This window comes from Ranitomeya imitator, chromosome 3 (assembly GCF_032444005.1).
Source record: "Ranitomeya imitator isolate aRanImi1 chromosome 3, aRanImi1.pri, whole genome shotgun sequence".
Classification (NCBI taxonomy): Eukaryota; Metazoa; Chordata; class Amphibia; order Anura; family Dendrobatidae; genus Ranitomeya; species Ranitomeya imitator.
Window position 1 is genome coordinate 43,258,315 of NC_091284.1, and position 22,075 is coordinate 43,280,389.

The window sequence follows — 22,075 nt, forward strand, 5'->3', positions numbered from 1 at the left end:
AAAATAAATAAATGGATTCCAGTTAGAAGCATTTATAATTGATAGCTGTAGCCAACGATACATCTCGTCATCACTAATATGTATCTGGTGCAAAATAAATAAATATGGCAGCCAAAGCTAGCGAGACTTTGCAACCAGAGTGCTTTGATAGATTTCTTTTGCATCCACCTCTGTTAGAGCAGTGGCCTAGTAATATAGCTGGGAAATTCATAATTTATAAAGGGCAATTCCTAATTCTGGTGCTCTACTAAATAGCCAGATCTAAGGACCCATGGTATCTGTACATGAGAAGAACAGCCCATTAGTCATCAGTGGGTACCATATAATATTCAAATTTCTTTGAGATGGTGCTCCAAGGTAATCAAAAAGTTGCTGCTAGGTTCTTGAGTAGATGAGAGCTGATCACTTGGAATCCAATCAGGGGGAACCTATATAGTTAGTTGGTCATCTGGGAACCCTTTTAACAAAATGTCAATTCCTGAAAACATAGAAACCAGAGAATATCTTTTTTGTTAACTAAATCCTGTCTCCTGAGCTTTAATATCTCGGTCTTGAGGTTGGGAGCCACCTGTCAATAACCTTGTAACGTTCCCATTCTTTACATGTGGATCCCAGACGCCCTCTGTTGGAAGATCCCGGCCTTTTTCCCCTGGTTGTACGAGGTAGGAGACATTTCTGAGCAGGATCTGGTTTATAACTTCACCTGTGGTATAGGAGCGGTGCTGATAGCTCAGAAGAATGTGGCCCTAAAGATCCTGGCTGAGATTCAACATGACGAGGAGGCATGGATAATTGGCTCAATGTTTCACCATCATGCCAGTTAGTTTTTCTACATTTTTCATGATTTTTGTGTTTCCTTCCATCAGGCTTGTGCTTACCTTAAACACTGTGCAACAAATAACTTGCATAATGAATGGAAAGCTGTACGTCCTAACAAAGAAATGGCTGCGATGACACTGGCAACTTTATCCTTCACTTCTATAGTAGTTCCAAAAACAGCCAAGCAGAATGTGTGGATATGCCATAAATATCTAACATTGGAGTAGGCTTTTAAATCAGAATTTTGGTGTAACTTCACTTTCACGTCTCCTGGTGTGACTTCACTTTCTTGACTTTCATGCCCTTACCTAACTATTCTCAGACATATCTGCCAACTCAAAAATTCAGTGGTGTCAACACATTTTAGGCCTCCATTATTTATTTTCCGGCTTACATCTCCAGTCTCAAGGGTGTTGTCATCTCTGCAGGCGCTGCAGTGTTAGCAAAAATTTAGGTGAAAAATATACTTGAGTCATCCCATGGGATGAGGACACCGGGATCCCCATATCTTGTTAGATGCCAATGCTCTACATTTTCTGGTACAACTTTTGTGTTTTTATTTCAGGTTTCTTGAATCGCAATTTTTCAGATAATCATATTTTCTCATTGTAGATTCACCTCGAGTACAAGTAAGACATTTTTTGGAAGCTCTAAAATTGAACAATTTTCAACTATTGAAGAATGTAATTCTGTACAAAGCCCCTGCGAAGATCTCAAAGGTGGCCATACTGATATCCACAAAAGGTACACAGCATGTGAGCGGTTTGACGTGTAAAGATTCACTATCTTTTTATGTTCTGCAATTTTCTCATATTCAAAAATCCACTGCGTATTTGTCCTGTCGGAACCTAGTATTATGGTCAAAAGCGACATCATTAACATTGCGTTATCTGCAGTAAAGTGACATTTTGTAATGTTAATGTGACTGTTCGGAGGTGAACTCACAACCATTTGTAAGTTGCCCATGTGATACAGATGGATCCTATATACGCCTGTGTAATATCTACAGATGCCTGTGTAATAATTTTGGATCTATGGACTTGCTGTTTCTATTAAGACTTCAGAGAAAAAAGACAGCGCCACAATGGATGGTGAAAAAATAGAGAGTCACATTTATTCTGCCTTCTGTAGCGACGTTTCGGTCAACAGACCTTTATCGTGCTTGACCATCCATTGTGGCGCTGTCTTTTTTCTCTGAAGTCTTGGTACGTTGTCCGGGATGGGCTCCCTGGCTCTGGACGTGCGCCCCTGTGTCCGCTGAGACCTTAAGAAAAAAAAGGGTGCGGTTTTGACTTTTTTCTGTCTTGACTTTGCTGTTTCTATTAGACAACATGATTGTGAGATGTTTAGATTGTTGTTGCTCTGTAACAGAATTTCTCCATTTTTTAAGGTCCAAAATTGAACCTTATGATGGACAATATTAGACAGCTGGGCAGTTGTGCTAGGCTGTCCCTAATTATCTCCAATAATAGCGCTGTGGAGGAACTCAAGAAGGCTGCTGGAGCCGGGATCCCCACACGGGTAGGTCAAACATAACACCACTTTTATGTGACAAAGAAAGTTTAATACTCAATCCCAGCTATGGAGGCACTGCAGGAAAACTGAACACTTACTGGCAGTATTCCGCTAAGATTACAGCTGATCACAGGGAATCTCAGCTCAGGAGGGAGCACTCTATAATCAGATTATTGTTGAGTTTCATATCTAATCAATTGGGATTGTCCATAGTGGAGAACGTCTTTAATTAATGCTGAGTGTTTATGAAGGGGTTAATGTGTCAGGAGCAGTGTGGGTATAAGTGCTGGTAGTGATGGAGCAGAAGGTTGCACAGCACGATAGATACTAAACTGAAATATATGCAAACATTTTTTATTTCTTATTACAATCCTATTTTTAAGAAAGATTCCCCAAAAATTAGCTGATCACCGGGCACCCGACTCATGAGAACCCAAGCAATCAGCTGTAATCTGTAGGGGAAACAATACAACAAGTTCTTTGGTTTTTGACTCGTTTTCTTCTCCAAGGACCCTTATCCGGAAGGCCTCTCTGTCTTGTCGGTAACTTTTCTTCAGGATCTCGCTACTCCTAGACTTTGGTCTCCTCTTTCTATGAATCATCCATTAGGCAGCACTGCTCACTTTGCTCTGCAAACTCTTTCTCCCTAACTCACAGAAAGCAGCCACTTGCCCTAACACTAACCCCACCCTTGTGGGCTAGTCCCAAACATTAACGGTCTCTGACCCTGCAGTCTGTTGCTGGGCAGATTTAACCTTTCACACAATTCTCTGAAAACACCTATATCTATGTGTTACTTTACTATACATTACACAGGAACATATTACATTTCACATAGCACATGATGTATCGTGATATTCACAAAACTGCAGAACACAATTTATATGAGATTACAATAAAACCTGACTTCGGGGGAAACGTGGGCAATATGTCCATATCCTTATATGTACTGAGATACACTAAAGTATCAGCATGATTGACGTGCGGGGTGCTAGATCAAGAATTGCTCTTTATGGCCTCTCTCTATTCTGACAAATAAATGAAGATTATATACAGGTGACACCATCTAGTAATATCTTCATTTTGAAGTCAGTTTTCATTTTTCTTTAGTTTTCTCTTCCTTTCTTAGGGCTCATGCAAAGTGAACTCCTGACACTGCTGTTAGAGGTGGGTGCAGGCGGTAAACACACTCTGTGGATACAGCTCTTGCCCATGTATACTATACCAGCAGTCCACATGAGAGCTCAAATATTGAGAAGGGGTTTACATCAGATTTGCCTATATTGATATAATGCAAAAATGACACAAAATACACGCGCAGGTTTTGCAGTGGCTTATGTTGTGGTATAGCTACAGACACCGCCCTATGCATTGCGAAGGTAATCCTCCGTGTGAATTCTGCAAGAACAAGCATACCGTACGTTATCCACAACTTATAGCATGTCCTAGAACCCACCCCCCGCGGCTTTTCCACCACATTATGTGAATATGATTTACTTAAATACTGCTCGCTGCAATGCAACATCTGCAGTCTACGGAAATTACTGCAGCGGTCGAACATTGCAAATCCGCATGTGCCGCACACCGTATTCTACCGTTCTTCTAGCATTACAGGGAATCTGTAGGTTGGTTACATGGATGTCTTCCAGCCCAGTTATGGTATAAAGGGAAAGATTTATTACAGAACATTCAGACCAGACCCGCGGGGAAGGAGCACTAAGCGATAGGCGCCAGAGGCAGCGTGCACCATAGTCATTTATTCATCTTACTCAAATCTTATATTTCAATATTCCCAACCTTCAGTTCTCGTCTCCTCTTAAACCAGGTTCTCGATCATGCAATGTTTGGATGTCGCTCAGAATTTGAGAGCACAATGTGCAGAGCGTTGGAGGAATTCTCTATCGATCTGGTCTGCCTCGCTGGGTTTGGACGGACATTATCAGATCAGTTTCTCATTGGATGGAGAGGTAAAGCACACATATGCATTAAAGAGTTAAAGGGGTTATCCGGGACAATTTTTTTTATCCTTGGCATAACAACTTACAGTCAGGTAGTTGCTAACTTCTGCCCAACGCCGATCTCTGCCGGTTCAGTCGATGACCACGCCTGCCGGCAATTCTGCAGCTTCCGGTGACATCACGTCAACAAAGCAGCTACTTGTCAGGCTGCTGCAGTGCAGTACAGCGCAACCTCCACCTGGGGGAGCTTGAGAGGAAAGTGAGACTGCACACACAGGACAGCAGAACAGACGCCACCAAGTGGCGAGAAAATGGTCAGACAAGCTGAGTCAAAAGCACGAGATAGCACGACAGTATAATAGGATTAGACAGATGGATAGTCAGAACGTAACCAGAGATCAGTAAACCAGAACGGGCAATATACGGTACAATAGGGACGAACAGCAACGAAGTAAATAACCAAGCCAGGAGATCAGAACCGGAGAATCAAGCAGACAAACAAATACTGGGAAATGGGCAGACAGAGGGAGTTAACAGACACAGGACAAGTCAGGGTTCACAGCAGGGCAAATCAAGAGCTACCAGCAGGGTCAGGTTAACACACCGAAGGCAGAACTATAGCTGACACTGCCAGCAAGATTCATGGGAGCTAAATAGCAAACCTGAACCCAGAATGAGGCAGAGCAAAGTTAACAATCAACCAAAAAGATAAGTAGAAATGGATGGCACTAGAGCGACATAATGTAAGCAGGACTTAAAGCGGAATCCCAAATTGCCAGGTGTCACGCATGCTGGGGGTAGTGGTGCTCTGCACGATAATAAAGCATGAAGAGTTCATATAAGCAGTAGAAAAGAAATCTGCGGCACTCACCCCAATTGTAGCAGTGAAGACGTGAAACCCTAATGGAGAAAATACATCAATATTACATCCATCTGGACACAGGGCAAGCAGGAGGGTGCGGTAATGGAGCTTGGACGACGGCCGTTTCGCACGTAATGTGCCTCGACGGGTCCAGGTGGATGCCCTGTGTCCAGATGGATGTAATATTGATGTATTTTCTCCATTAGGGTTTCACGTCTTCACTGCTACAATTGGGGTGAGTGCCGCAGATTTCTTTTCTAGAGCAAAGTTAACCCTTGACATGATCGGTCTAGAAAAAAAGACACTAATAAACCCTGGAATGGATCATGACACTATTCCTCTTCTGCGCTGCTCTGTTGACAGGACGTGACTGCGGACGTCATGCTGATTGACAGCCGGCTCCCCGCAGTTAGGCGGGGAATCAGCAAGATGTCGGCAGTGACTCCTTGTTGACAGAGCAGAGCACAAGAGGAATAGCTGCTCTGCTGACATGAGGTCAAATGAAGCAGAAGCAGATGAATCACCGGCAGGAGAGGTCCGTGACCAATCTTAGCTAGCGCCTAGCAGAACATTACCTGCCTGTGAGTTCTTAGGCCAATATGAGAAAATAAAATAGTCCCAGGTAGTAACCCTTTTAAAATTTTATAAAAGTCTGCAAATTTTTCCAAAAACAGCACCACTCATGTCCATGGGTTATGTCTCGTATTCTCTCAGCCCTATTCAAGTAGATGCTGCTATACCAGTCACAGCCAATGAACAAGTGTGGCGCTCTTTCTAGAAAAATCCTGTAACTATAGAACTACCATATTAATGGAGGGAGAGCAGTAAGCCCACCATGCAGCTTCGTTATACAACCAAGGAAACCAATAATTTCATAATCAGAAGGAAAACAGTTATTTCCTGTACAATGCAAATACATAAAGGGTCTCTCTAAGATTAGATAATCCATAGTGGGAGGTCTCTGGGTTGGGACATCATTGATGCAGCAAGAAATAAAGACAATTCAGGGAATGGATGGAGTCAGGGAACTTTGTCATCTTAAAAATTAATTTTCTTTGCCATTAATACCCCTTAAATGACCATTCACTGCAGCTCAATGCCAGACGTGGCCCGTGCAGTGTAAAGCAGAACAAATTGGACAAGCTACATAGTAATATAGAATATACTAAATGTTGTAATACAATGGTGGCCCGCACATTGCCGTCAATGGTTGTCACATCTTGTGATATTTTACCTTTAGGGAAGATCCTGAAACTGTTCTCTACACTTTTCCCATCAATGAAAATGGAGAAGTCCCCAGTGACGGGGTGGAGAGTTCACGGCTGCACGGTGTGCTTCATGCTGGTCTGTCTATTATATGTATCCTCTGACTTTATGGACTCGACACAGCAGTGTATGGAGAATGGATTTACTAACATCATCATTACTAACATCATTACATACATGTGCAGTATAGCAGGAGTAGGGGGATACATGGAGCCCCCGGGCAGTCATATGGGTGGTGGGCATCACGACTGCCTCTATGAGCTGCAGGATACGGTATCAGCTCTTTTATAAATCACATACAGTATTTTGAGGCCATGACTGGGTATTTTTTTTTGTTATTGCACTTTAATTTCCCCTCCCCCTTCTTCCAAGAACCACAACTTTTTTTTAACTTTTCCATTAACCGTTTAGTGACAGAGCCAATTTTGTACCTAATGGCCAAGCCAATTTTTACAATTCTGACCACTCTCTCGTTATGTGATTATAACTTTGGAACGCTTAAACGGATCCCTCTGATTCTGAGAATGTTTTTTTTTGTGACACATCGTGCTTCAAGATAGTAGTAACATTTCTTCAATATGACTTGCGTTTGTTTGTGTGAAAAATGAAAACTTGGCGAAAATTTGGCAATTTTCAAACTTTGAATTTTAATGCCCTTAACTCAGAGAGATATGTCACACAAAATACTTAATAAATAATATTTCCCACATGTCGATTTTACATCAGCACATTTTTTTGTTAGGAAGTTATAAGGGTTAAAAGTTGACCTGCGATTTCTCATTTTTCTAACAAAATTTACAAAACCATTTTTTAGGGACCTGTGAGGCAGTGACCTCTGTTGCAGCTATGTGGCGCTGTATGTTCTCCTCAGAATACACACGGAGGCGTATTGAGGCCATGGGAGTGCATGGCTCTCTCTTGAGTAATGGTGATAGTGAGACAGTGACTGGCGTAATTGTGAATGACCGGTATGTGTCGCAGAGGAAATCCTCTATGCTGTAAGCCATTAATGTTGCTCTGGGACCTGTAGTCCCACAAGTATTTGTTTATTTTAAAGAGAGGCTTACAGGGTTAGTCAGAGAGCTCGGTGGGACTGACTAAGCACACACCTCCCACCTATGGGGGTGGTTACAGATGCATAATGTGACCAGGGTTTGGGTCACATGGTCTCTGGGTTCAGAGTGTATGGACCAGAATGGTCAGAGGGGGCTGTGTTCTAAGGTCCTGAAAGAGGTCAGGCCTGTGTTGGAAGCTCCGGCGAGTGGACACTTCCTGAAGAGCACATGGAGAGACCGTGGACCTGGATGGTCAGTGTTGGAAGGTCCTAGTAATGGACAGACTTCCTGAATATCATGTGGTGAGACTGTGTACCTGCAGAGCCTGGGACGGCTTCTGTGTTGGGGAAGCCAGGACTGAAAGAGTCAGCTTGAGGGGCGGAGCTCCTGGAAGGTAACCTCAGACAAGGGAGTTGTAATATACAGCAGAGAAGTTTATCTGCTACATGAACAGACTGGTGGTCATGATATGTTCGTGGATGTAATGAAATGGACTATATGTTATGTAGTTTATGCAGAGTTAATTAATCAAATAGACTGCTTATGTGAGAAAACGTTCCTGTGTGCTTTAATCAAGTTGCCAAGCGAGTGTCCCCCAACACACTCAGGGAGCACTGTCTCACACACCACATCACATTTGAAGTAACTTTGAGGGGTGTACATGACAGAAAATACCAAAAAGTTACACCATTCTAAAAACTGCACCCCTCAAGGTGCTCAAAACCACATTTAAGAAGTTTATTAACCCTTCACGTGCGTCACAGGAACTGAAGCAACGTGGAAGGAAAAAATGAACATTTAACTTTTTTTCACAAACATTTACTTCAGAACCTTTTTTTATTTTCAGAAGTGTGAAAAGAGAAAATAAACCAAAAAATGTGTTGTGCAATTTCTTCTGAATACGCTGATACCCCATGTATGGGGAAAAAACACTGGGCGCACGGCAGGGCACAGAAGGGAAGGAGCGCCGTTTGACCTTTTCAATGCAGAATTGTATGGAATTGAGTTTGGACGCCATGTCGCCTTTGTAGAGCCCCTGATGTGCCTAAACAGTGGAAACCCCCAACAAGTGACCCCATTTTGGAAGCTAGACCCCCCAAGGAACTTGTCTAGATGTGTAGTGAGCACTTTGAACTCCCAAGTGCTTCCCAGAAATTTATAAAGTAGAGCCGTGAAAATAAAAAATCATATTTTTTCCACAAAAATGATCTTTTTGCCCCCAATTTTTTATTTTCCCAAGGGTAACAGGAGAAATTAGACCCAAAAACTTGTTGTGCAATTTGTCCTAAGTACGCTGAAACCCCATATTTTGGGGTAAACCACTATTTGGGCCCATGGCAGAGCTCGGAAGGGAAGGAGTGCCATTTCATTTTTTCAACGCAAAATTGGCTGGAATAGAGATCGGACACCATGTTGGGTTTGGAGAGCCCCTGATGTGCCTAAGCAGCAGAAACCACCCAGAACTTACCCCATTTTGGAAACTACACTCCTCAAGAATTTTATCCAGGGGTATATTGAGCAATTTGAAACCACAGGTACGACACAAAATTTGATTACATTAGGTCGTCATATTGAAAAACTTAATTTTTTTCACAAAAATCTTGTTTTAGATCTGAATTTCTCACTTTTGTCAGAAATTACACAAAAAAGTGGACCCCCTACAATTTGTTACCCACTTTCTTACAATTACGGTGATACCCACATTTAGCCAAAAAGCTCTGTTTGGATAAACGGCAGGGCTCAGACGGGAAGGGGCACAACGTGACAAATTTGGCTTTATTCGAAATAGATTGTCATATTTGCAGAGCCTGTGTGGTTCAAGATCAAAAGAAATCCCCCATAATTATCTTTTTTGCCAATTGTGCTCTCTAATCTATTTATCTAGGGAGGTAGTGAACAATTTGATACCACCATTTTTAATGCAGTTGATGCAACACAAGTTTTAAAATTTACAATTTGCATTTTTTTCACTGTCTCTTTTATGATTCTTTTTTGCATGTTCTGACGAACACACCTCAAATTTTATTGCACTAGTTTTTATGTGTTCAGATATACAGTATATCCAATATGGCACCAATGTGAGTACTGGACACACGGCTTTGCCTATTATAATAGATGGCACACCATTTAGTCTGTAGGGTAAAATTGAACAAGTTCCAGGACCCATTCAAAGCTTCTAGAGACATTGAGCAAACAAGAAAATCCTTCCAGGAATTATTACTCACAGAGGGAGGCATGCTCCTAAAACACATTGGCTGATTATTATAAAACTTGGTCTTGCTAACAAAACAGTTGCTCCGCATTTGCGTATATTGTAGCAGAAAGAATAAACTGTACTATAATAAAGGGCAAAATGTGGAGGAAAATACAGCCAACTATGTGGCAAAGCTGAGTTTGTTCCAAAGATGAAAGAACACCGGCAGGGCTAGAATGGCAGACTTTCAGAGACTGGTCGTACAACATCCGTTTAGTTCCATCAATCCCTATATGAGAGATGAATATGCCAATAGAGGTGGTACACCATAGCAAGCTCCCCCCACCAAGGTAAAACCACTATATGCACAAAACAACCAATCCCCTACAGTAAAGTATTGTCTGGTACCAGAGGTTCAGCAAGAACCACACAGTAAAGCCCATAGTGTATAGGTATGGAACTTCCTCATTATTAGAGATCCTCCAATAAAATGATCATGCCCGTATCACCAACATAAATATATAAGCAATATTATATGGAAACAAAAGTTTTGTGTAGCAAGATATAATCATAAAAACAAAGTTAGATAAATGGTCAAAAATGTTTGTGAGTAAAGTCCAATAATTAATTTTCAGATGACCTGACTTTTCAAGAACATTTGTGGGGTCCACACTCTGGAATGGACAGACGTGGGTACGTGGACAAGAATTTGTTGGAATAGTAGTTTGGCATGTGATTGATCATGTCCTGGAAGTAATTGTGAAATGGGGTAAAATGGGATTTACTGATGAAAATATTCATTATTCATTACTTATTTCATAAAAATTACTCTACTGGGGGCCACTAAGCAGAAAATATAAATTATTAAAAACAAAACAAAAACCTAATAATTGTAAGATGTGTGGTAGGTCTCAAAACAGGGGGAGATACAAAGGCCTGGTTAGGATGGGCATGTGGGGCAATAGTAACGGGAATCATTTTGTCTACCATGCTTCCTACAAATACTGCATCTTTTTTGGGGATACTTTTGGGTGGGAGTGACAGGGACAGGGCAAGGAAAATGGCGCTCTACAAGTCTCCGGACATCCTCCGACTCGAAGGCTTCCCCCTGTGCCATTGACTCAAATATGAGATCCTCAACAATTTTTTCCTGGAACTAGAGGAAAGTGAGTCGTGCTTGAGATTTTTTGCACAGCACGAAACTGTTATAGGTAGCAATCTGGATGAGGTAGATTGCTTCCTTTTTGTACTAGACCCTGGTCTTCCACTTCACCAGGTATGGTTGCAGAACCTGGTCTGACACGTCAACGCCACCCATTTGTCCCTTGTGGTGCCCCTGTCTATAACCGTCACAATGGTGTCCGCATGCAGCATGGTTATCATGTAGATCAGGGGTGTCAAACTGCATTCCTCGAGGGCTGCAAACAGGTCATGTTTTCAGGATTTCCTTGTACTGCACAGGTGATAATTTAATCACCAACTCATTATTTGTGTAGGTGATTAAATTATCACCTGTGCAGTACAAGGAAATCCTGAAAACATGACCTGTTTGCAGCCCTCGAGGAATGCAGTTTGACACCCCTGATGTAGATGTCCTTCCTGTCATTCCACTTCACAGCAAGAAGTTGGTCACATGCAAGTGATAATGACGCCCCCTCCTCTAAACGTCTGGACACCAACTGTGATGGAAACCCCACTCGTTTTTTCCTGACTGTCCCTCAGGCCCCTGTATTTGCAGCGTTGAGGGATTTGTATAGGGGGTTGCTAATGTAGTAGTGAAGCGATGGCTGGGGGACCACCACGGTGCAGGAAGACTACCGTACACAAGATGAGGTGCAAAGAACAAAGGGTAGATTTATTGGAAGGCAAGGAATGAAGTGGATGAGGAAGATGCAAACAGGTTAATGCAATGGCAAAACATAATTTACAAGAGTTATATTCTTTAGCTTGTCCGTAAAATAGCACTATGCTCCAACTATTACAGAATCAACATACGTCACACAAGTAAATGCAAACAATAAACAAATAATGATGCCACTCTACGTATAACCTCCCGGGCCTTTACTTATCAGGCCACATGGCTCCTGTGTACTGACTATTGAAGCCTACACTAGGCCCTAACATGTGCACGAAACCGGAACAAACTCACGGTGATGTTGGGGACTCAGATCCAGTCCCAGGGGGCCCACAACAGTCCAGTACGGAGGTGCGCACGGCTTTCTGCCAGCTCCGTGAAACGTGGTCTTCTCCTTGCTTCTGGGTACTGGAGGTGCTCCTGGAAACTGTAAATCCCTTTCTCAGTATCTCTGTGGCTTCTCAAACTCACACAGAACAGCCACTCTCGCTGCACCCGGAAAAGTCTGTCAAATTTCACAAGTCCACTCTGTTACAGGCTTTGGCTCCTCTCTTGCAGAAAAACAGCACAAAGTTCTCTCTGCAGCAGCTTCAGCTCACACACTCTGTTCAGGCTCCAACCCCACCCTCTGCACAGTCCAGGTCATTCACACAGTCTAATTGCAGGGGCGAAGCAGAACATTCCAACACACCAGACAAGGGGGTGTAGTCTCTTAAAGTGACAGCGTGTTCCTTACTGTCCATAACAGCACCACTCACTTACAGTAGCTCTCAGTGTACATGTGGTACCCTTGATGTAGAAAGGGTGTAATTAGCTCCGAGGCAATTTTGCCAGGAATGTCAATTGCCTGGGGGCAGTTTCGAGGGTTGATTTGGCGGTCCCTACCTTCATGGATTAGGGAGGTGGAAGTGTACCGTGATGCTCTCTCACATGTTTTATATAGTTTGATGCCATATTTGGCTCGCTTGGAGGGGATAAATTGGCGGAATGACAGACGGCCCTTGTAACTCATCAAGGACTCGTCGACTGCCACATTCTGCTCTGGGGTATAGGAATTAAGAAATGAATGTTGTAGGAGGGAAATTAGGGGTTAGGGGTCTCAATTTGTTTAACCGATCAAAGTTGGGGGTCAGTTCCTGGGGGCTTGGGAATTATCACTAAAGTAGAGGAATCTCATTAGGGCTTCATAACGGACTCAGGACATGACGACTGCAAATACAGGAATGCTGTGGACCGCTTTTGTTGCTCAGTAGGAGCGGAGTGTGGGTTGTTTTACAATCCCATATTCAGGGTAAGGCCCAACATTTTTTTTCACTTCGGGGACATTTATGGGGGTCTAGGAACGGGAATGAAAGGTAGTGGGCTTTTGGGAGATATATTGTTGGGCATATAAGTTTGTTTGGTGGGCGACCAATTGTAGGACTTCTGGGCTAATGAAAATTTGGAAAAAAATCGATGGGGGTAAAACTAGTGACATTTAATTTTACTCCAGGGGCTGAAGAAAAAGGAGGAATTTGAGGGGAAACTGAACTCTCATGATACCACAGCGGTTGGGGGACTGCGGTACTTGATCCTGCCTCTGAAGCTTCAGCAGTCTGCTACCATCGGCCTGTGGGATACCGTGGAGGAAGAGTCGTCGTCACTGCCTGAAAACTACTCTACTTCAGAGGCAGATTCTGTTTCACTGCCGGAGCAAAGCAGGCTGTACGCTTGCTCAACGCTAAATGTTCTGCGGGCCATTTATTTATTTGCCTGCCTAACAAAAAACTAACTCTTAAACTAGTATTTTTTTACTGCCTAACCCTAATAAGCCTAACCCTAATAAGTGTAATCATAACCCTAACAAGCCTAAGCCTTACCTTAACTGCAAAAAATTATTAAAAAAAAATATTTTTTTATAATCTCCTGACAACGGGGAGGCGGGAATTATGCAGAACGGGGGTGGGTAATCGGAGGTTTAGGGGGTTTGCGGACGTAGAAATTATTTTATGACGCTATTTCGTTTCTGACAGGGTAGCACTTGGAACAACTACAAAGAGAGAAGAAAGAGGCACAGCCCATGTGCTGCCGTGTTAACAAATATTGGGGGCATTTGATTACTGTGATAAGGTTTATCACAGTAATGAAAAGCCAGCAGCCAATGAGAAAATTCTCATCGGTTGCTGGGTGCAAGCAGGCAGATCTTGGTGGGCGCACTGCGCATGTGCCCGCCATTTTCTTTCTGCAGGAGGAAGGAGGGGGCTGGGGGACCACTGATCCGGTACATAAGGTACCGTGAAGGGCTCAGGGGACCCCATTTCTCTTCTCACTGATATATCAGATCATATCAGAGAAGAGAGAAATGGATTTTAAATCAGCCTTTTTTTATGCGATCACCGGTATTCAGTGAATAACCAACCCGAATCATGTTCTCTGGGGTCTCAGTTACCGGGGATAGCTGAGACTCCGGAGATTTTCCGACACTGGGGGCGCTATCCCCTTATTTCTCAGCACCAGTAAAATGCGGTGCTGAGGAATAAGTACACTTCAATCCCGCTGTTAAAATGTGCATTGATGGTCGTTAAGGGGTTAATTTTTTTATGTTGCTGCATTGGAGTTTCATGGACATATCAATATTAAATATGCTTTTTTATGTTTTTCATTTCTTTACTTTTGAACTTTTAAAAAAAAATGTTTTTTATATTTTTGAAAGCAATGTTTTTTGTTTCTTACTTTATTTTTTAGTCCCTTTAATTCTTAGAACTCTTGTTTTATATAAAGCAGTGCATCAGTACTGCCGGATTCTGTGTAAATGATGGGCTTCTAGTATGCTTTGCTTATATTGCACCACTAATTTCACAGCGCTTCACACACATTATCATCACTGTCCCCATTGGGGCTCACAATCTAAATTCCTTATCAGTATGTCTTTGGAGTGTGGGAGGAAACTGGAGTACCCAGAGGAAACCCACGCAAACATGGGGAGAACATACAAACTCCTTGCAGAGGTTGACAGGCTCGGACTGGTCCAGCGGGAAATTGGTGGATCTTCCGGTGGGCCCCTGACTCCGACAGACTCTCTTTTCAGCATGCAGCACATCCCCGATTTAAGCTCCGCCCATCCCTGCTCATCAGAAAATTGTAGAAAAGCTGAGCGTGGGGTAACTTCCTCACTGTTGGTTCCAACATTGCCTGGTACAACGTAGGGTGGGGATCAGAGGCTTATAATGCAGCATAAGGCCGGTTTCACACGTCAGTGGCTCCGGTACGTGAGGTGACAGTTTCCTCACGTACCGGAGCCACTGATACACGTAGACACATTCAAATCAATGCATCTGTGCAGATGTCATTGATTTTTTGCGGACCGTGTCTCCGTGTGCCAAACACGGATACATGTCAGTGTTCGTGGGTGTGCACGGATTACACGGACCCATTAAAGTCAATGGGTCCGTGTAAAACACGTACCGCACACGGATGCTGTCCGTGTGCAGTCCGTGTGCCGTGCAGGAGACAGCGCTACAGTAAGCGCTGTCCCCCCACTGGTGCTGGAGCCGAAATTCATATCTTCCCTGCAGCAGCGTTTGCTGTAGAGAAGATATGAATATTCCTTTTTTTTTGTTTCTCGTGTTTAAAATAAAGCTCCATGTGCCCACCCCCTCCCACCCCTGTGCGCCCGCCGTTCTTAAAATACTCACCCGGCTCGCTCCCTCGCTGGCGCTGCTTCCTGTCCTGGCCGCACCTTCTACTGTATGAGCGGTCACGTGGGGCCGCCGATTACAGTCCTGAATATGCGACTCCACCTCCCATAGGGGTGGAGCCGCCTATTCATAACTGTAAATGAGCGGCCCCACGTGACCGCTCATACAGTAGAAGATGCGGCCAGGACAGGAAGCAGTGCCAGCCAGCGAGGGAGCCGGGTGAGTATTTTAAGAACAGTGGGCGGGCGCACAGGGGGTGGGAGGGGGCTGGGCACTTGGAGCTTTATTTTAAACACGAGAAACTAAAAAAAAAGGAATATTCATATCTTCTCTACAGCAAACGCTGCTGCAGGGAAGATATCAATGGTGGCTTCAGCACCAGATGCTGGTGCGTGTGGTAGCCAGCACGGTGCGTGTGGTACCCAGTGGGCACACGGGTGGCACACGTGTGCCGCACGTGTGCCACAGAAACGCATGGGCACACGGACACGGATAATTCTGGTACCGATCTTTCCGGTACCGGAATTATCTTGACGTGTGAGACTGGCCTAAGAGAACTGTGCCGGGTGCATCTCTTCCCTCTTTCTCCCTGCCAGGAATCTCTGGGTATGAAGGAGGAAGAGAGGGAGGCTCAGCACAGCCACCCCTCTGCACTTCACTCACTACCAGGACTCCTGGAGCCTTAGGGTATATTCCCACGGTCAGGTATATTCCCACGGTCAGCGTCAAACCCGCAGCGGCCAGATGTTACAGCATAGTGGATGAGAAGAAATCCCATTTCCACTATACATGCAGGAACGAGCTCTGAGACGTGGGAACTCTGCAGACCGCAATCCCTAATCCTCTCCAAACAACACTAGAGGCAGCCGTGGATTGCGCCTAACTCTGCCTAGGCAACTCGGCACAGCCTGAGAAACTAACTAGCCTGAAGATAGAAAATAAGCCTACCTTGCCTCAGAGAAATACCCCAAAGGAAAAGGCAGCCCCCCACAAATAATGACTGTGAGTTAAGATGAAAAGACAAACGTAGAGATGAAATAGATTCAGCAAAGTGAGGCCCGACTTTCTTAACAGATCGAGGATAGAAAAGGTAACTTTGCGGTCTACACAAAACCCTAAAGAAAACCACGCAAAGGGGGCAAAAAGACCCTCCGTACCGAACTAACGGCACGGAGGTACACCCTTTGCGTCCCAGAGCTTCCAGCAACAAATTAGACAAGCTGGACAGAAAAAATAGCAAACAAATAGCAAAGAAGAACTTAGCTATGCAGAGCAGCAGGCCACAGGAATGATCCAGGGAAAAGCAAGTCCAACACTGGAACATTGACAGGAAGCCAGGATCAAAGCATTAGGTGGAGTTAAGTAGAGAAGCACCTAACGACCTCACCAGATCACCTGAGGGAGGAAACTCAGAAGCCGCAGTACCACTTCCCTCCACCAACAGAAGCTCACAGAGAGAATCAGCCGAAGTACCACTTGTGACCACAGGAGGGAGCTCTGCCACAGAATTCACAACAGTACCCCCCCCTTGAGGAGGGGTCACCGAACCCTCACCAGAGCCCCCAGGCCGACCAGGATGAGCCACATGAAAGGCACGAACAAGATCGGGAGCATGGACATAAGAGGCAAAAACCCAGGAATTATCTTCCTGAGCATAACCCTTCCATTTAACCAGATACTGGAGTTTCCGTCTAGAAACACGAGAATCCAAAATCTTCTCCACAATATACTCCAATTCCCCCTCCACCAAAACCGGGGCAGGAGGATCAACAGATGGAACCATAGGTGCCACGTATCTCCGCAACAATGACCTATGGAATACGTTATGTATGGAAAAAGAATCTGGAAGGGTCAGACGAAAAGACACAGGATTAAGAACCTCAGAAATCCTAAACGGACCAATGAAACGAGGTTTAAACTTAGGAGAGGAAACCTTCATAGGAATATGACGAGAAGATAACCAAACCAGATCCCCAACACGAAGTCGGGGACCCACACGGCGTCTGCGATTAGCGAAACGTTGAGTCTTCTCCTGGGACAAGGTCAAATTGTTCACTACATGAGTCCAAATCTGCTGCAACCTGTCCACCACAGTATCCACACCAGGACAGTCCGAAGACTCAACCTGTCCTGAAGAGAAACGAGGATGGAACCCAGAATTGCAGAAAAATGGCGAAACCAAGGTAGCCGAGCTGGCCCGATTATTAAGGGCGAACTCAGCCAAAGGCAAAAAGGACACCCAGTCATCCTGATCGGCAGAAACAAAGCATCTCAGATATGTTTCCAAGGTCTGATTGGTTCGTTCGGTCTGGCCATTAGTCTGAGGATGGAAAGCCGAGGAAAAAGACAAGTCAATGCCCATCCTACCACAAAAGGCTCGCCAAAACCTTGAAACAAACTGGGAACCTCTGTCAGAAACTATATTCTCTGGAATGCCATGTAAACGAACCACATGCTGGAAGAACAATGGCACCAAATCAGAGGAGGAAGGCAATTTAGACAAGGGTACCAGATGGACATCTTAGAAAAGCGATCACAGACCACCCAAATGACTGACATCTTTTGAGAAACGGGAAGATCAGAAATAAAATCCATAGAGATATGTGTCCAAGGCCTCTTCGGGACCGGCAAGGGCAAAAGCAACCCACTGGCACGAGAACAGCAGGGCTTAGCCCGAGCACAAATCCCACAGGACTGCACAAAAACACGCACATCCCGCGACAGAGACGGCCACCAAAAGGATCTAGCCACCAACTCTCTGGTACCAAAGATTCCAGGATGACCAGCCAACACCGAACAATGAACCTCAGAGATAACTTTATTGGTCCACCTATCAGGGACAAACAGTCTCTCCGCTGGACAACGATCAGGTTTATTAGCCTGAAATTTTTGCAGCACCCGCCGCAAATCAGGGGAGATGGCAGACACAATTACTCCTTCCTTGAGGATACCCGCCGGCTCAGACAAACCCGGAGAGTCGGGCACAAAACTCCTAGACAGAGCATCCGCCTTCACATTTTTAGAGCCCGGAAGGTACGAAATCACAAAGTCAAAACGGGCAAAAAACAGCGACCAACGAGCCTGTCTAGGATTCAACCGCTTAGCAGACTCAAAATAAGTCAAGTTCTTATGATCAGTCAATACCACCACGCGATGCTTAGCTCCTTCAAGCCAATGACGCCACTCCTCGAATGCCCACTTCATGGCCAGCAACTCTCGGTTGCCCACATCATAATTTCGCTCAGCAGGCGAAAACTTCCTGGAAAAAAAAGCGCATGGTTTCATCACTGAGCAATCAGAACCTCTCTGCGACAAAACAGCCCCTGCTCCAATCTCAGAAGCATCAACCTCGACCTGGAACGGAAGAGAAACATCTGGTTGACACAACACAGGGGCAGAAGAAAAACGACGCTCCAAGTCTTGAAAAGCTTCCACAGCAGCAGAAGACCAATTGACCAAATCAACACCCTTCTTGGTCAAATCGGTCAATGGTTTGGCAATACTAGAAAAATTGCAGATGAAGCGACGATAAAAATTAGCAAAGCCCAGGAACTTTTGCAGACTTTTCAGAGATGTCGGCTGAGTCCAATCATGGATGGCTTGGACCTTAACAGGATCCATCTCGATAGTAGAAGGGGAAAAGATGAACCCCAAAAATGAAACCTTCTGCACACCAAAGAGACACTTTGATCCCTTCACAAACAAAGAATTAGCACGCAGGACCTGAAAAACTGTTCTGACCTGCTTCACATGAGACTCCCAATCATCCGAGAAGATCAAAATGTCATCCAAGTACACAATCAGGAATTTATCCAGGTACTCTCGGAAGATGTCATGCATAAAGGACTGAAACACTGATGGAGCATTGGCAAGTCCGAATGGCATCACTAGATACTCAAAATGACCCTCGGGCGTATTAAATGCAGTTTTCCATTCATCTCCTCGCCTGATTCGCACCAGATTATACGCACCACGAAGATCTATCTTGGTGAACCAACTAGCCCCCTTAATCCGAGCAAACAAATCAGATAACAATGGCAAGGGGTACTGAAATTTAACCATGATCTTATTCAGAAGGCGGTAATCTATACAAGGTCTCAGCGAACCATCCTTCTTGGCTACAAAAAAGAACCCTGCTCCTAATGGTGACGATGACGGGCGAATATGCCCCTTCTCCAGGGATTCCTTCACATAACTGCGCATAGCGGCGTGCTCAGGCACGGATAAATTAAACAGTCGACCTTTTGGGAATTTACTACCAGGAATCAAATTGATAGCACAATCACAATCCCTATGCGGAGGTAGGGCATCGGACTTGGGCTCATCAAATACATCCCGGTAATCAGACAAGAACTCTGGAACCTCAGAAGGGGTGGATGACGAAATTGACAGAAATGGAACATCACCATGTACCCCCTGACAACCCCAGCTGGACACCGACATGGATTTCCAATCTAATACTGGATTATGGGCTTGTAGCCATGGCAACCCCAACATGACCACATCATGCAGATTATGCAACACCAGAAAGCGAATAACCTCCTGATGTGCAGGAGCCATGCACATGGTCAGCTGGGTCCAGTATTGAGGCTTATTCTTGGCCAAAGGCGTGGCATCAATTCCTCTCAATGGAATAGGATACTGCAAGGGCTCTAAGAGAAACCCACAACGCTTAGCATACTCCAAGTCCATAAAATTCAGGGCAGCGCCTGAATCCACAAATGCCATGACAGAATACGATGACAAAGAGCAGATCAAGGTAACGGACAGAAGAAATTTTGACTGTACCGTACCAATGGTGGCAGACCTAGCGAACCGCTTAGTGCGCTTAGGACAATCAGAGATAGCATGAGTGGAATCACCACAGTAGAAACACAGCCCATTCAGACGTCTGTGTTCTTGCCGTTTAACTCTGGTCAAAGTCCTATCGCACTGCATAGGCTCAGGATTAAGCTCAGGTAATACCGCCAAATGGTGCACAGATTTACGCTCACGCAAGCGTCGACCGATCTGAATGGCCAAAGACATAGACTATTCAAACCAGCAGGCATAGGAAATCCCACCATGACATCCTTAAGGGCTTCAGAGAGACCCTTTCTGAACATAGCTGCCAGCGCAGATTCATTCCATTGAGTGAGCACGGACCACTTTCTAAATTTCTGACAATATACCTCTATCTCATCCTGACCCTGACAAAGAGCCAGCAAATTTTTCTCTGCCTGATCCACTGAATTAGGTTCATCGTACAGCAATCCGAGCGCCAGGAAAAACGCATCGATATTACTCAATGCAGGATCTCCTGACGCAAGAGAAAACGCCCAGTCCTGAGGGTCGCCGCGCAAAAAAGAAATAACAATCAAAACCTGTTGAACTGGATCACCAGAGGAGCGAGGTTTCAAGGCCAGAAATAATTTACAATTATTTTTGAAACTCAGAAACTTAGTTCTATCTCCAAAAAACAAATCAGGAATAGGAATTCTTGGTTCCAACATAGCTTTCTGATCAATAGTGTCTTGAATCTTTTGTACTCTTGCCGAGAGCTGATCCACAAATGAAGACAGACTTCTAATGTCCATCGCTACACCTGTGTACTGAACCACCCAAATGTCTAGGGGAAAAAAAAGGCAAAACACAGTGCAATGAAAAAAAAATGGTCTCAGAACTTCTTTTTTCCCTCTATTGAGAATCATTAGTACTTTTGGCTTCCTGTACTGTTATGAGAGGCAATTCAGTACTACAATGGACATAGCGGTCAGAGCACATACAGTGATCTGACAATAACCCAAAATCATAGAACGAGCTCTGAGACGTGGGAACTCTGCAGACCGCAATCCCTAATCCTCTCCAAACAACACTAGAGGCAGCCGTGGATTGCGCCTAACTCTGCCTAGGCAACTCGGCACAGCCTGAGAAACTAACTAGCCTGAAGATAGAAAATAAGCCTACCTTGCCTCAGAGAAATACCCCAAAGGAAAAGGCAGCCCCCCACATATAATGACTGTGAGTTAAGATGAAAAGACAAACGTAGAGATGAAATAGATTCAGCAAAGTGAGGTCCGACTTTCTTAACAGATCGAGGATAGAAAAGGTAACTTTGCGGTCTACACAAAACCCTAAAGAAAACCACGCAAAGGGGGCAAAAAGACCCTCCGTACCGAACTAACGGCACGGAGGTACACCCTTTGCGTCCCAGAGCTTCCAGCAACAAATTAGACAAGCTGGACAGAAAAAATAGCAAACAAATAGCAAAGAAGAACTTAGCTATGCAGAGCAGCAGGCCACAGGAATGATCCAGGGAAAATCAAGTCCAACACTGGAACATTGACAGGAAGCCAGGATCAAAGCATTAGGTGGAGTTAAGTAGAGAAGCACCTAACGACCTCACCAGATCACCTGAGGGAGGAAACTCAGAAGCCGCAGTACCACTTCCCTCCACCAACAGAAGCTCACAGAGAGAATCAGCCGAAGTACCACTTGTGACCACAGGAGGGAGCTCTGCCACAGAATTCACAACACGCGTCTTTCCAGACCGCAGCATGTCAATTTATCTTGAGGAGACGCTCAGTCTCCGCAAGATAAATTTACCGTTCAATGTATTGGGAGGGGTGATTCCTCATGGTTTAATGAACACATGCGGAATAACATGCGTTCAAGAGCCAGCAGCGCTTTGGACACGGTGGACATGTGCTGCGTCCAAAGCACTGCTGGTTCCTGACCGAGGAAACATACCCTGACTCTTTTTATCTTTGTTGATTGGCTGCAGCTGTGAAGTTGTGTTTGCAGCGCTGCAGTCAATCACTGAATTCAGCGTCTGATGTAGATGTACCAAGCCACTGAGCTCGGTGATAGATTACAGCACTTCAGGCTTCAAGTC

General features: G+C 44.6%; 1 protein-coding gene across 1 annotated transcript in view; it reads left to right on the forward strand.

Annotated features, from left to right (window-relative positions):
- Positions 1-602: 602 nt before the first annotated feature.
- Positions 603-22,075, forward strand: part of LOC138671460 (trifunctional purine biosynthetic protein adenosine-3-like) — a 35,456-nt gene continuing 13,983 nt past the window's right edge. Inside the window, exons 1-4 of the mRNA XM_069759642.1 lie at positions 603-819; positions 1,432-1,563; positions 2,210-2,340; positions 4,160-4,301. Of these exons, the coding sequence (XP_069615743.1) occupies positions 603-819; positions 1,432-1,563; positions 2,210-2,340; positions 4,160-4,301 (622 nt within the window). The remainder of the gene's footprint in view (positions 820-1,431; positions 1,564-2,209; positions 2,341-4,159; positions 4,302-22,075) is intronic.